At 37.4% G+C, this 16,088-nt stretch overlaps 1 protein-coding gene across 1 annotated transcript in view; it reads right to left on the reverse strand.

Annotated features, from left to right (window-relative positions):
* Positions 1-16,088, reverse strand: part of MEGF9 (multiple EGF like domains 9) — an 87,150-nt gene that overhangs the window by 13,279 nt on the left and 57,783 nt on the right. The window contains exon 5 of the mRNA XM_077769775.1: positions 4,276-4,415. Within this exon, the coding sequence (XP_077625901.1) occupies positions 4,276-4,415 (140 nt within the window). The remainder of the gene's footprint in view (positions 1-4,275; positions 4,416-16,088) is intronic.

Below are 16,088 nucleotides of genomic sequence, written 5' to 3' on the forward strand. Positions count from 1 at the left end.
TCAGCGGGGATGTAGATGGCATTTAAATTAAATATAGGGGACTGAACGAGACCAGTTACAGAGACTGAACGAGACCAGTTACACAGAGTACAAATGGAGGAGACAAACGCATCAAGGATTAAGCCCTAAGGCACTCCAGTGCTTTTCTTGAACAGAGGAGGATCCAGCAGAGCTGACTGAGAAGGAAAAAGCAAAGTAGGAAAGTGTGATATCCTAAAGGGAGGACAATTATCAAGGAGTGATGGAGTGCTCAACTCGGGCTGAGGTCAAATAGTTCACCATGGGACACTATGAGTCCATGAAAGTACCTTGAAGTCTTAAAAGGTGCACTATTGGAATATAAAGTGCTAGTTTAAAAAATAATAGTCCTTCACCTCCATTTTAATGTAAAGATATGCTCAATAAAGAAAATCCAGAAAATACAGGAGAGTACAAAGAAGAAAAAAATCATAAGAAATCTGTCATTAGGATTTTGAATACTTTTGGGGCACCGGGGTGGCTCAGTTGGTTGAGCGTCTGACTTCAACTCAGGTCATGATCTCATGGTCCGTGGGTTTGAGCCCCGCGTCAGTCAGGTTCTGTGTCAACAGCTCGGAGCCTGGAGACTGCTTTGGATCTTGTGTCTCCTCAATCTCTGCCCCTCCCCAGCTCATGCTCTGTTTCTCTGTCTCTTTCTCTCAAAACTAAATAAACATTAAAGAAATTTTTTAAAAAAGATTTTGAATACTTTTCCTTAAAATCTTTTTTTATGTATAGAAGTTTAACTTTTGCTTTTTAAACAGTCTAAATATGTGGCCATGTCATTTCATGCTCTGCTTTTATCAGTCTCTCATGTTGTTATACACCATTCTTTTTTAAAAAAAAATTTTAATGTTTATTTTTGAAAGAGAGAGAGAGAGTGTGGGGGGGAAGGGCAGAGAGAGAAGGAGACACAGGATATGAAGCAGGCTCTCAATGTGGGGCTCAAACCCCCAAACCATGGGATCATGACCTGAGCTGAAGTCAGACACTTAACCGGCTGAGCCACCCAGGTGCCTCTGTACCATTCTTTAAAACATTTTAATGACAACTTCATAGTTGCCTTTTATTGATTGCTTACAATGGGCCAGGCACTGTATTAAAGCCTCTAGAAATATATTGCACCAAATCATCACAACAACCCATAGACCGTTACTGTTATTATCCTGCATTTCTAGGAGAAAAAACAGGCTAAGTAATTTGGCCAAGGTAAACTCAAGATTGCATTTGCTGTGCTCTTAACCATGTATTGCTCAGAAGACATAATTTGCTTCATCCCTTGTTGATAGAAATGAGGTTGTCTAATTCTTTAGAATTCTAACTACCACTTTAGTAAGTATCTTTGAACACATTTTTTTTTATTAATTTAGAATTATTTCTTCAGAATAGACTTCTGGAAACAGAATTACTGGATTAGGGAAGTATTTTTAAGACTCTGACACATTGTGAAACTGTTTTCCCAAATGTCTTTCCCCAATATATTTCATCACAAAAAGGTTACTTTAAAATCTGCTTCATCTAAAACACAAGGTGTAGAAAAAAGACTACGGAGGGGAAAAGTAAGGTCTGTAAAAACATAGTAAGTGGCCACCAGAGGGCAGCCATGTCACAGCTCTGTTGAACCAAAATCTCCTTTGAGACAAAAGGAAAGACTAGGTTAAGCTTGCAGTTTTAAATCAAGTATTTGCATCACTTCACGTTGGATTCCACTTTTGTTATATTTATAGACAGAGAAGCCATTTATTTCTCTTATTACTAACTGATTTTAGAAATCGCAATCATGGAATGGATTTCTTTTGCCTTAAATTATCTTGAGCAAGGACAGGTTGGGATTTACTTGACATTAAAGACAGCTATCTCATCGCTGCAAGGAAAACCAGAAGTGAGATCAGCAGTGTAGATTGCTTTCTTACCGTACAAGACCTGGGCATGCTCAGTAGCAGGAAGCATTCCTGTTGTTAACCGGAATTGAAATGTTTCTTTCCCCTGTGTGTTTTTCCATTCATTTGTTCATTTACCCGACAAACATTTACTGAGCACTTACTACATGCCAAGCTCCATGCTAGAGACTGTGTACAATGATGGACAGAACTAGTATTGCCCCTACCCTCATGGAACTTACAATGGAGTAAGTAAGCCATATATGACTCATAAACACAAATAAACAAATATTTATAGACTATGATGAGTACTGAGACAAAAAACACAAGTGCACAGTTGGAACTGTCATTCAGCCTGGAGTGTCAGGAACTGCTTTCTGATGTAGTAAACTTTGATGGAAGGCCTGAAGGAAAAATATGATTTAATGAGGCAAAGGGGCCTGCAGTGGGAGAAAGACCATTCTAAGCAGAGAAAAGTCACGTATGAAAACTTTGGGAAAAGGGAACATAGCTTGTTTTAGGAATAGAAGCCAGTATGACTGGATCACAGACAGCAGAGAAAAAGAACAGCACAAGAGAGAACCGGTAAGTAGCCAGGGACCAGATCATGGAACAGAAAAAAGGAACACTATTTCCTCTAAATGAGTTTGTTTCACCATGGACCAGAGGTCTAAAATTAAGAATAAACTTTCAATACAGGTTTTTCCAGAGTACTTTCAGTTTCAAATAGTCTGATAGCCCACTTTCATAAAAGCACTTCTACTTGTCTGACTGGTCTGTCCTGATTTTTCTGTTGGGGAGAAAAAGGTTTCTGAGGAAGTATTTCTAATCCTCACATTTAGAAAAACTGACCATTGGAAGAGTTAATTGTCTTTAGAGGTTTTTTTTTTTCTTCCTTAAATAGTTTATTGTCAGGTTGGTTTCCATATAACACCCAGTGCTCATCCCCACAAGTGCCTCCTCCATGCCCATCACCCCCCTCCCCCTCTCTCCCACCCCCATCAGCCCTCAGTTTGTTCTCAGCATTCGAGTCTTTAGAGTTTAATAGTTGGCCTCAGTGTGGTTTTCTTTGCTTTCTACCGCCTGGGGTTTGCTGCGATTTCTGAATCCTGGGCTGACGTCTTTTACCAGTTTGGAAAATTCTTGGCTATTATCTCTTTAAATTTTGCTTCTGCCCCAATCTCTCTCCTTTCTTTCTGAATCTCCAATTACATTTTTGCTAGTCTTTGTGGCTATGTCCCACAAGTCTTTCTGCTCTGTTCTTTCCATTGCATTTTTTTCTCTGTGCTTCAGTTGGATATTATTAACTGAGCGGTATTCACCTCTACAAACCTTGTCTTCACTGTGAATAATCTTTTGTTGAACGCATGCGATGAGTTATTCATTTCAGATGTTGTATTTTTCAGTTCTAGATTGACCTAGATTTAATTTTTTAAATAGATACCAATTCTCTTGAAATTTGCCTCATTTTACCTATTTTCTGGGTTTTCCTCTATTTTCTTAAACAATAACTTTCGTTATTTTAAAGGCATTCTCTGCTAACTCTAACATCTGGACCATCTGTGGGTCTGCTTCCATTGTTTATTTTTTCTCTTTATTTTTGGTCACATTTTCCCTCCTCAGCATCGTCAAGTAGCCTTGATTTTACACCGATACAGTGTATAGAAGAGCCACAGATGACTCCCATTTTCTGTTAGGCAGATATAATGAGGGAATCTCCTCGATCCAATTAGAAATTGAGACAGGTTGAAGATGGACTGCAGTCGTAGTGTAAGCCAGCTCACCTACGGTTCATCACTGTTTGGTCATGGCCTAAGGCTGTTGACGTAGAGCCTAGCAGGCCTGAAGGCCCTCACACCTGAGAGACCCACAACAGATTCAGTACCACTCGGGTCTCCCTCCACGCACTTCAGAATCCGGCAATGTCCTGAGAGAGAGAGATGTTTGTATCTGGTAGCAGGGCCTCTTTTCCTAAAGGGATTTTGTCTCCATAGCACCATAAGACTGAGAGACTTCTTCATACCCTTTGGGTCAGCCTCTCGTCTCCTGAACAACCAGCAAATGTCCTGTGAGAAAACTGGCCTAGTCTTTATGGCTCCTCTAGTTTCCCATCCATCATATGAGTCGCAAACAACTGCCAAAAACTCTTCTTGTGCCTCTTTCCTCAAGAATTCCTGCTCCTTAGCCTATGACCAGAATCAGCAAATGTCCCCTGGGAATAAAATGGCTGATGATCATCCGCTTACTTAGGAAGAGTTCTACCCTTTCTGGACTTGTAGTTCATATAGTCTTCTTTGCTTCCCAACCAATATGATTTGTGAAATTTATGAAGAGAACAATGGACCAATTACATAACCAAGTTAAGGAAAGTGTGTACCTGTGAGGGCATCACAACTGGCAGACCGATTATTACATCGGCAGGGCAAGCAGCCACTCTTACTAAAGTCATAATATCCATCTTGGCATCGATCACATGTAGAGCCGGTGACGCCCACTTTGCACTGGCACCTCCCAGAACTGCAAGTAAAAGCAAAGACAATGAACAAAAGTAAATCAATTTGAAAGTTTTGTTGCCTAACATCCCAACACAGATGATCTTCGTGTAGAAGTATTTCAACTAGATTCTAATTACTAGAATTATTGTATTTGTTTTTGTTTTAATTGGAAGTTGAGCAACTTCATGACTATATAAATTCAATTAGCATATTAACACTAATCATTTCTGACAATTTAATCCTCTGCACTTAGGTTAAAATAACGATAAAGGAGTCATGGGAACATACATCCCAAATGCTTAGAAATCTTTGTTTAGTAAGCACTGGGGCGTAGAACAGTACCACTGCTACCTCTCATTCCTGGATCATTCTAAAGTCCCATTAGCATCTTCCCTTCCCAATATGGAGAAGAGAAGAAGCACCATTTGGTTTTCATCCAGCCTAGCTTCTGAATATGAAGACTAAGTTCTTAATGAATATGTCAGTCAGTATCCATTTAGATGCTAGAAATAATATAAGTTTCTACTTTAGGTTCAGGCTATCTTAAAGTCATATTTCTGGTAACTAAATTGGAATTTACAGTTAAGTAAATATGATGATAATGGAGACCTCCATTGTTTTCTGGATTAAATTCATATAAAAAATTCTAGATTGCCAACCCCCCAAAAAAGAAGACTAGAATCTAAAGTAAGAAAAATAGGGGTGCCTGGCTGGCTCAACTGGTAGAGCATGTGACTCTTGATCTCAGGTTTATAGTTTGAGCCCCTCAAACTTGGGTATAGAAGTTACTTAAAAGTAAGATCTTTGAAAATAAATAAGAAAAGTAAGAAAAATACCTTATTTCACAATGTGACTCTTCTTTACATGCTTATTCTGAACTTGAAATTTTTAGACTTTACCTGAGTATATTTTGGCACCAGTCACAATGGATGGGAGGCAATTTAAGATAAAACTGCTTTTCAATATAATATTTTTAGAGATTCAGCTCCTAACAGTGAGCCCCCTAAGGGTTATTATTTTTAGTTCAAGAGCCCAGGCTAAAATTGTGAATACTTGCACAGCTCTTAGACATATCAGTTAAAGTAATCCCCTAATAAATCCCGTATTCCCATTTCTATAATAAAACCAGAAGTTCCACATTTGAGAGTCCTGGAATTCTCAGCTGAACTTTGCAGAATGCAGGTAAAGCAACTTCCAACCATATGAATTCTACTTGTAGTAGACAAACCTAAGGATTTTTTTTTTTTTTTTTTTTTTGAGATATGCCTCTCTCTTTCATCAGCATCCCCTGGGCTAAATAATGAAGCTTTCATCCATAGAAAAACTCTCTTGAGGAGCTAGAGTCAAAGTTTACTTCTGTCTCCTACTTACAGTTCTCTGCACTGTCCCAGGCTATGCCAAAAAGGAGTAGAAAAGTAGAAAAACAGTTCTACATGGAACATTTTTAGAGCTTTACTCAAACAAAACCAGTCCAGAAGGGAAAGGAAGCCAGGCTTATGTAAATAATATATACTTTACATATTTTAAAGTCTTGTATCCTGAAAAGTCACCCATCAAACTCTGTATTCCTCTCTCAAAGCTGTCTAGTATTAGGTTATGCAATTGCTTGGCTAGCAAGTAATTTTACAGAAAATGTAAAATGGAGGCATCTGAAAGCAGGAGTCCTGCTGCTGAAGATGATGATAAAATAATGAGCATTGTTTGTTGATGGCAGATATCAGTAAACATATGTATGTTCTCTAATCCTCAAAATAACCCTACTAGGTGGAAGTCATAATCCTCATTTTATTACTGAGGGAAATCAGGAGAGGGGGGCAAAGTTACTGTCCATACCTATTAAGTCAGGCTGATTTGTACAAAGCCAGACTCTTCTTACTATACCATGCCACCTACCACTCCCTAAGCCTAAATCTAAATTTGTACAAGAAATTTGCCTGCCAAATAACTTGATACCTACTTGGGTATCAAGCTTCATTCTGTAGATTCCAAGCACCACAATTCACCATTTATGTAGGTTCTTACCCCAGTGAGCTGTTTCTGTCTTGCCCAGAATAAACTGTGGTCTTTTTTCTTACTGTCAGTAAATTTCAGGTCTTCCTTAACAAAAGCTAAGAGTTCTCACTGCTTGAAGAGAAATGGCAGCCTAACTAAGTCCAAGGTTCCCAGAGAGGCAAGCCCAAATATTTTTATGCTTAAAGCTTAAATGAAATGTATACTGATCATAGTGCAGAAGACAAGCCTTGATTTTAGACAAGCAAGAGAAATGTACATTACAGGGGCACCTGGGTGGCTCAGTCAGTTAAGCATCCGACTTCAGCTCAGGTCATGATCTCATGGTCTGTGGGCTCGAGACCGGCATCAGGCTCTGTGCTGACAGCTCAGAGCCTGGAACCTACTTCAGATTCTGTGTCTCCCTCTCTCTCTTCTCTCCTGCTTGTGTTCTCTCTGTCTACCCAAAAATAAATAAACATTTTAAAAACAGAAAAAAAAGAAATGTACATTACCAAGCAATGTCTCTTAAGTAACTTCACAAAAAAAAAAAAAAAAAAGAAAAAACCCCACACACATACGCTTACACAGTCTCACACAAGAATATCCCAAGGTACTTAAAGATCTATCAAAGTAAATCTGTAATCATCAAATATGAAGTGCAGGAATATCTTCTTACTCAACAAGAAGGAACTAGTCGATTTAAATCTCACTCTACTGCAGAAAATTATGAAGGATATAATGTGCTTTTCAAAGAATGGCTAACAACAATTTATTAGCCAATTTCTAAGGCTTTTAGAATGTTAATCAAAATATGTTTGTTCCTCATTTCTCTACGTGCATTGGATTATTCAGTATATGGAAGAATAAACAGTTACTTTTAATGACAGTGTTTGCCAAACTCACCAACCTACAAGAAAATGATATTATCTTGGAATACCTAATCACTTTGTAATATCTCATAATCCTAACATAGCCAGTACTCTCAAAATAGTTGCTATTCCCATAAGTGGACTTTCCCATCATAATTCTGCTCTGCGCACTCAAAAGATCGATTTAAGCAGGTAGCTTTCTCCCTGGAGAATGTGCTCCTTAGTTGCTGATTAAAACAAAAAATCCATGAGTGACTTTATGGATCCCGATAAAGTGGTTGCCTAGTATAGATACCATGCTTCACTTTTCCTGGGTAGATTTTAAAACAATGGGAAAGGAGATGTTTTTTCTCTCTCTCTTTTTAAATATAGAAGGGAGTGGGAAAGTTTGGTCATGAGATTACACTAGTAGTGCTTTCCATGTTACTCATGGCCCATCGCCAATTTCTGCATGTATAAGAATTAAATCACTCGGCAAATATAAAGCTCTCCCTGTGTGACTTCTTTTACAGAATAAAGCCTTTACAACACCCCCTTTCATGGTCTCCCTCTGTTAGAGACTGTTGAATGCTTTTTGAAGCAAAGGTCAATGATATAAATGCAATGAAATCAAAGACAGGGGGAAAAAAAAGTCCTGTTAACAGACCACTTATGTGTATCCATAGATTTGAAATGAAAGGACCAAAGACTCATAGCTTCGTATCTGGAAAATAAGGGCACAGAACTAGATTTTGAACAGAAGTCAGAAATCTACACTACTGAGATCAACTAACAAAGAATTTAAGATAGAATTTGTTCATCTGGCGTCTTTTACAACCATGAGTTAGTCACTAGTAGAGTACTAATACAGGATGGAGAATTATATCAGAAAGAAGAATATAGAGCTATTGATAAAAGAAGCACAAGCACTGTGGAACCAAGCTGTACTAAATAATAACTAAGTATATTCTATACATTTCCTAAATTATCCCAAGTAGAACTCTCAGATTTTCTTATGGCTGTCAAGTGCTTAGTAATAGAATTTATCACACTCATAAGCATAAGCAACTATTACAAGACTTGAACACTGAAAAATGACCTCTTAAGGGGTGCTTCACTGGCTCAGTCAGAAGAGCATGCAATTCTTGATCTTGGGATCAGGACTTTGAGCTCCACATTGGGTGTAGATTACTTAATTAAATAAAACTTTAAAAAATTATCTAGATGAGTAGATGGGAAGCCTCCAGAATTTCCATTGTTTTATAACAGCATTGACTAGCATGGGGCAGGTGGAACCTAAGAAGGGAAGTATCAGGACCTATGGAAAATTCATAGCCTGGGGACACCGAGAGCTTGGTTCATATTCTAGCTTGGTTCATATTCTAGCTGTGCTGGTCTCTAGCTGGGACCAGGTGCATCTTATGCCTTAGACTCAGTATTCTCATTTGTAAAATAGAGACAATTATACCAAACTTTGTAGGGTTACCGTGGGAATGAAAGATGGCATGTCCGGGGCACTCAGCACAGTATCTGGCATGTAACCAGTACTCTAGAATGAAACTAGGAAGATGAGGATGGGAATCCTGGGTCTTGATTTCTTCCTGAGAATTCTAAGGAAAATGGGCTGGAGTGTCTACATAAGGCTAAGTTATTTACTTATAAAATTCTGTTAACAAACCTGGAAAAACTGCCAGAATTTATGGGGTAATTGTTAGTATGGAGCAAAAAGGTGGCAATAGGAAAAGAGAGGACATTGTGAAAGAAAGCCTGGGAGAAATGGTTTGGGGGAAGAAAATTCTTTAAACTGAGAAGGGAAAGGATCTGCAAAATCCTACATAAGGTGGGGCCAAAACCAGTGAGACCTGGCGAGTTTTTGTACACACCAGCTAACGGGTTTAATGTTTTTTCTAGTTGTCAAATGTCTTGGCATATTTTGTGCTGTCAAAAATATTGTCTATGTTCTTCCTAAGAGTTATAAAATATCAATTATATGTATATGGCATATCTTTAGATAACGTGATCGATTTGGACGCAAGCAGTCACAGAATAACTAAGAAAATACAGTTCTAATTGGAGAAAATTAATTTATTTGTGGTTTTCCACAAGCCTTGTTTTTCCTCCTTCCTTCCCCCTTAGCTCGCATGTTGGCACTCTGGCATGAAAAGAACAAGAGACAGAAAAAAATAGATGATCAGAGGTATCAATTTTCCTCTATCTTTTCCTTAATAGCTCAAAACAATTTAGTACATGTAGAAGGAGACTGAAACTACTAGTTAAAACATAGTATGAAAGGAACAGAACATTGCTGACTATAAAGTCACTCAGTGTATTAAAAATAATATTAAAAAGAAGCTAGAGAAAGTTTTTCTAACTAGAAAAAGGCTTTCCATGGGAAAACAAAGAAGATGAAAAGTTATTAGCATTTCTGAACTTCATGTTTGTGTCATGGTTTTGTAAAGGTAATAAAAAATTAGTTTCTCCTTTTGGTTATGAAAGAAACCCAATAATTGGGTATTTTGGCAAAAAACCATGTGCATTTAGTGTTCCTCTGTCTTTCCACAATCATGGAAAAGACCATTATGCAATGAGCAAAGCTCCTTTGCTGGAGAAAAAAAGACAGCTTTATTGTTGAAAACATTGAGCTATTATACTAAACATTCCTTGTATTTTTGAGGGCAAATAGTCTAAAATATTCTTAGAGGAAATTCATATTCAGACAGAAATTCTTAACACTCAAAAAGGGTATTGCTTAAGTGCAAAAATATTTTCTGATAGCTGATCTTAGCAAAATCAAATTTAAAAGCTTATTTGAAAAGTCAGAAGTAAAACTTAACGGCAAAAAAATAAAAAGTGTCATATTTCCAGAGCCATAACTTGGAAGGCTTAACTTAATTCAACTAGGAAAGTTCTTTCTCATTTCCTTCGCTTTTTTAAATGGAATAAATACAGCCCATAAGAATACTCAAGCCCACACAATTGCTCCATTATTTGAAAGAGATTTCTGAATTTTAAAAGTCATTTTGAAAAGAGAAAAAAGAGAAAAATCATGAGGTTACAGTATCATCTTGAAAAGAAGATGCTTCTCAAATACATTAAGAGTGTATTCTTTTGTAACCATTGTAAAAGATTTGCTCAATGAAAGGGTAATGTTTTTGAAAAAAAAATTTTTTAATTTAAATTCCAGTCAGTTAACATACAGTATAATACTAGATTCAAGTATACAATATAGTGATTTAACACTTCCATACATCACCCTGTGCTCATCACTACATAAACCCATCACCTATTTAACCCACCCACCCCACTCACCTCCTCTCTGGTAACCATCAGTTTGTTCTCTGTAGTTAAGAGTCTGTTTCTTGGTTCGTTCTCTCTCTCTCTCCTCTCTCTCTCTCTCTCTCTCTCTCTCTCTCCCCCTCCCCCCTTTGTTCATTTGTTTTGTTCCTTAAATTCCACATATGAGCAAAATCGTATGGTATTTGTCTTTCTCTGACTGCCTTATTTCACTTAGCATTAATCTCTCTAGTTTCATCCATGTCATTCAAAATGGCAAAATTTCATTCTTTTTATGACTGACTAATATTCCATTGTATATATACACCACATCTTCCTTATCCATTAATCAATCAGTGGACATGAGGGCTCTTTCCATAATTTGGCTGCAGTAGATAATGCTGCTCTAAACATGGGGGTGCATGTATCATTTTGAATTAGTATTTTTGTATTGTCTGGGTAAATACTTAAGCAATTATTGGATCACAGGGTTGTTCTATTTTAACTTTTTGAGGGAACTCCATACGGTTCTCCAGAGCAGCTGCCCCAGTTTGCATTCCCACCAACAGTATAAAAGGTTTTCCTTTCTCCTTATCCTTGCCAACATCTGCTGTTTCTTGTGTTGTTGATTTTAGCCATTCTGACAGGTGTGAGGTGATATCTTACTGTAGTTTTGATTTGTGTTTCCCTGATGATGAGCGATGTTTGAGCATCTCTTCATGTGTCTGCTGGCCATCTTATGTCTTCTTTGAAAAAATGTCTATCTGTGTCTTCTGCCCATTTTTAATTGGATTATTTGTTTTTTGGGTGTGGTGTTTTGTAAGTTCTTTATGTATTTTGGACACTAACCTGAAAAGGTAATTATCAATATTTGACTTGTGTACATGCTATGTTCCAAAAGTTAACTTGTAGTGCCTAGAATTTAGGACTCACAGAAATGACACCATAAGTGGTGGCTGAGTTTCCAGATGAGCGAAACAAAAGCCTCTTTACCTCAAAAATATTGATATTGACAGTGCTAAGGACCAAGTCCTTTAAACCCAAGTCCTAAGCTTTTGAGTTCTAAACCCTATAGGGGATGAAGGAGTCAGAGGCAATATTAACATTGACAATATTAACATTCACACTGTGGGATTATAGATGAAGTGCACGCCACAATATTTATATATGCATTAGTTATTTTTGTTCTTACAATAATTCTATGACATTCATGAGTTGCAATTTTGCCACTTTCTAACTGCTTGATTATTGAGCAAGTTTTTACATCTGAAAAATAAGAATAATAGTCCCTGTTTCAAAAGATTATGAAAAGAAGTTAAAATTACATATTTAAGTGCCGTCCAAATATTAGTAGCTCAATACATGGTCAAATATTAATATTCAACATCCCAAATCAATAGAGTTTCAATGGCATGAACTGACTCAATTTTCAAGGTCACACACCCAGAGGGCAATCAGAATTAGAACTCGGGTTTTCTGCCTACTAATACTTGGTTTTTTCTCTCTTCTTTATGTTATAGATTACCTCTGTGTATTTAATGAAAGCAAGACAGAAGGATTTAATGTGCTCATATTAATAGACTTGCAACATTCCTAGAAAAAGTTTTTTTTATGTTAATCTTCTCCTGGTTCAACTGTCAATTGTTTAAATAACTTCTCCCATGAATGGGATTTTATTTTATTTTATTTTATTTTATTTCATTTTATTTTATTTTATTATTTTTTTAATTTCTGAAACAGAGAGACAGCATGAGCAGAGGAAGGTAAGAGAGAGAGAAAACACAGAATCCGAAACAGGCTCCAGGCTCTGAGATAGCTGTCAGCACAGAGCCTGATACAGGGCNTGTTTCCCTGATGATGAGCGATGTTTGAGCATCTCTTCATGTGTCTGCTGGCCATCTTATGTCTTCTTTGAAAAAATGTCTATCTGTGTCTTCTGCCCATTTTTAATTGGATTATTTGTTTTTTGGGTGTGGTGTTTTGTAAGTTCTTTATGTATTTTGGACACTAACCTGAAAAGGTAATTATCAATATTTGACTTGTGTACATGCTATGTTCCAAAAGTTAACTTGTAGTGCCTAGAATTTAGGACTCACAGAAATGACACCATAAGTGGTGGCTGAGTTTCCAGATGAGCGAAACAAAAGCCTCTTTACCTCAAAAATATTGATATTGACAGTGCTAAGGACCAAGTCCTTTAAACCCAAGTCCTAAGCTTTTGAGTTCTAAACCCTATAGGGGATGAAGGAGTCAGAGGCAATATTAACATTGACAATATTAACATTCACACTGTGGGATTATAGATGAAGTGCACGCCACAATATTTATATATGCATTAGTTATTTTTGTTCTTACAATAATTCTATGACATTCATGAGTTGCAATTTTGCCACTTTCTAACTGCTTGATTATTGAGCAAGTTTTTACATCTGAAAAATAAGAATAATAGTCCCTGTTTCAAAAGATTATGAAAAGAAGTTAAAATTACATATTTAAGTGCCGTCCAAATATTAGTAGCTCAATACATGGTCAAATATTAATATTCAACATCCCAAATCAATAGAGTTTCAATGGCATGAACTGACTCAATTTTCAAGGTCACACACCCAGAGGGCAATCAGAATTAGAACTCGGGTTTTCTGCCTACTAATACTTGGTTTTTTCTCTCTTCTTTATGTTATAGATTACCTCTGTGTATTTAATGAAAGCAAGACAGAAGGATTTAATGTGCTCATATTAATAGACTTGCAACATTCCTAGAAAAAGTTTTTTTTATGTTAATCTTCTCCTGGTTCAACTGTCAATTGTTTAAATAACTTCTCCCATGAATGGGATTTTATTTTATTTTATTTTATTTTATTTCATTTTATTTTATTTTATTATTTTTTTAATTTCTGAAACAGAGAGACAGCATGAGCAGAGGAAGGTAAGAGAGAGAGAAAACACAGAATCCGAAACAGGCTCCAGGCTCTGAGATAGCTGTCAGCACAGAGCCTGATACAGGGCTCAAACCCACGAACTGTGAGATCATGACCTGAGCCGAAGTCAGATGCTTAACCAACTGAGCTACCCAGGCGCCCCTGAATGGGATTTTAAAGTGACTGCCAAGGAAATGAGACGTGGTTTCTGATCTGTGTCAGTCCAGTCTCTGACTTGGGAGCACGAGTTTCCTACCCATAGCTAGCACTGTTCACAAATGCCCCTATGCTGGCCAGTTTCCTTGCAAAGCTCCTCACCCCTAACAGCTTTACTGATATAACCTTGCAGTGCTTTTTTAACCTTCATTTTTAAATTGTGAAATATATCATTCATTCAGAGGCAGAGAAATTGAAAGGTAATAGAATTTAAAGGAGAACAATAAACTTAACAATTTCATATCCATGAGACAAGACATTTGAAGCTCCTTGTGGGGTCCCCCTTCAGCTTAATTCCCTTTTCTTGACCAGAAGCAGCTAAGTTTTTTAGCCAGTTCAGCTCTGTTAGAGTTTTATCATTTCTATATGTTTTACTAAGTAATATATCTCAGGCACCTGGGTGGCTCAGTCAGTTAATTGTCCAGCTTCGGCTCAGGTCATGATCTCACTGCTCGTGAGTTTGAGCCCCGCATCAGGCTCTGTGCTGACAGCTCACAGCTCAGCGCCTGGAGCCTGCTTCAGATTCTGTCTCCATCTCTCTGTCTCTTCCCCACTCGCTTTCTGTCTCTTTCTCTCTCAAATATAAATAAAACATTTTTTAAAAGTTTTAATAAGTAAATAAAATATCAGATTATTTTGCCTGCTCTTAAACTTTATATAATATATAATAAACCTCATGTATTCTTTGATTTACTTTGTCCCATACAGTATTATGGTTTATCGATTTATCAATGTACATTTGTATAGCTGTAGCCACTCTTTTTTCACTGCTGTCTTGTGTTTCATCATATGAATATAATCCTATTGTATTCATTCTTCTAGACGTTTGGGTTGTTTTCATTAGGTATAGATAATACCTGTCTTCTCAGTATCTGCATATATATTTTGCTTTTTAAAATGTTTTTATAGTTTTTATTTATTTTTGAGACAGAGAGAGACAGAGCATGAGCAGGGGAGGGGAAGAGAGAGAGGGAGATACAGAATCTGAAACAGGCTCCAGGCTCTGAGCCCGACACAGGGCTCGAACCCACAAACTGCAAGATCGTGACCTGAGCTGAAGTCGGACGCTCAACCAACTGAGTCACCCAGACACTCCTATATTTTGCTTTTATCTAGTATTCCCCTAGCCCCTTCTCCTGACTTCCATCACTTCAGCCATGCTCAACTTGCTGCTGTTCGGATGTGCTGTGCGTGCTCCTGCCATCAGACACCCTGCACTCACTGTCCTTTCTATTAGCAACAGCCTTCACCCAGGGGATCCATGTGACAATACTCCCTTACTCCTTTTCGTTATTTACTCACATGTTATATTCTCAACAAGGCCTTGGCCAGCCACAGCATCTAAAATTATAATATCTCTTACTATATAATATAATCTATATTTCATTTCATTGCTCATTAAATCTCTCCCCATCTAGAATGTCAGCTCTATGAAATCAGAGGGTTTTATCTGGTTTTCTTTTTTCTCCACCATTATACAGCCAGGGCCTAGCATAACGCCTGGCAAATGATAGACACTCAAAACTTTTTCATTTAATGATTATGTAATCTAGCTCCAAAATCTATGTATGCTTCCTTCATTAATTCATGATGCCTTCTGAGTACAATATTTGTCTTCAATTTAGTCCATTTAATATTTTCCAAGTATCTAATCCTCATACTTTATGTTCCATTTGTTTGTTTGCTTGTTTATAGATTGAGAGCATGAGTGGGGAAGGGGCAGAGGGAGAGAGAAAGAATCTTAAGCAGGCTCCATCAGAGCCTGATGCGGAGCTCGATCCTACAACCCTGGGATCAGGACCTGAGCCGAAATCAAGAGTCAGACTCTCAACTGACTAAGCCACCTAGGTGCCCCACTTTATGTTACATTTAAATAAACCTCTCAGAATCCTTGAAATAGGATATTTATTTTAGGTGAGCAAAATGAGACATTTAATGACTGGTACATGATGGGCCAGTCAACACTGTAAGACATTGATCTAGATCCCTTGGATTTGTCCTTTAAAGGACAAAGAAAAGCAGAAAGGAAAAAAAATAATTTACTAGCCCTCAGAGAAAAGTCTATTTTGCTTAACCCCAATATTCTATTACAACCCTCCTAAAAAAAAAGCCTCTTTAGCTTATATAATCCTCATATAAACAAAGAACAGAGACTGGAATGCCTCAAACAGCCTACTCATTATTAGTTCTGGTTCTTTTCTGGATAGAAGTTGACCTTAGGTTTTTGGGGGCAACATTGTCCACTAGATCAGTGGTTCTGATTGCTAGGCCCTAGCTCAGAATTTCAGATTGAATAGGTCTGGGGTTGGGCCCAAGAATTTGTACTTCTAACCAATTCCCAGGTTATGCTGAATAGTGTCCTGAGGACCACACCTGAAAAAACACTAGTAGACTAACTAGAAAAATATCATCATACTTGTGTCACTCTACATTTTACATTCCTAGTCC

The sequence above is a fragment of the Crocuta crocuta genome, unplaced genomic scaffold (genome assembly GCF_008692635.1).
Source record: "Crocuta crocuta isolate KB4526 unplaced genomic scaffold, BGI_CrCroc_1.0 scaffold95, whole genome shotgun sequence".
Taxonomy (NCBI): Eukaryota; Metazoa; Chordata; class Mammalia; order Carnivora; family Hyaenidae; genus Crocuta; species Crocuta crocuta.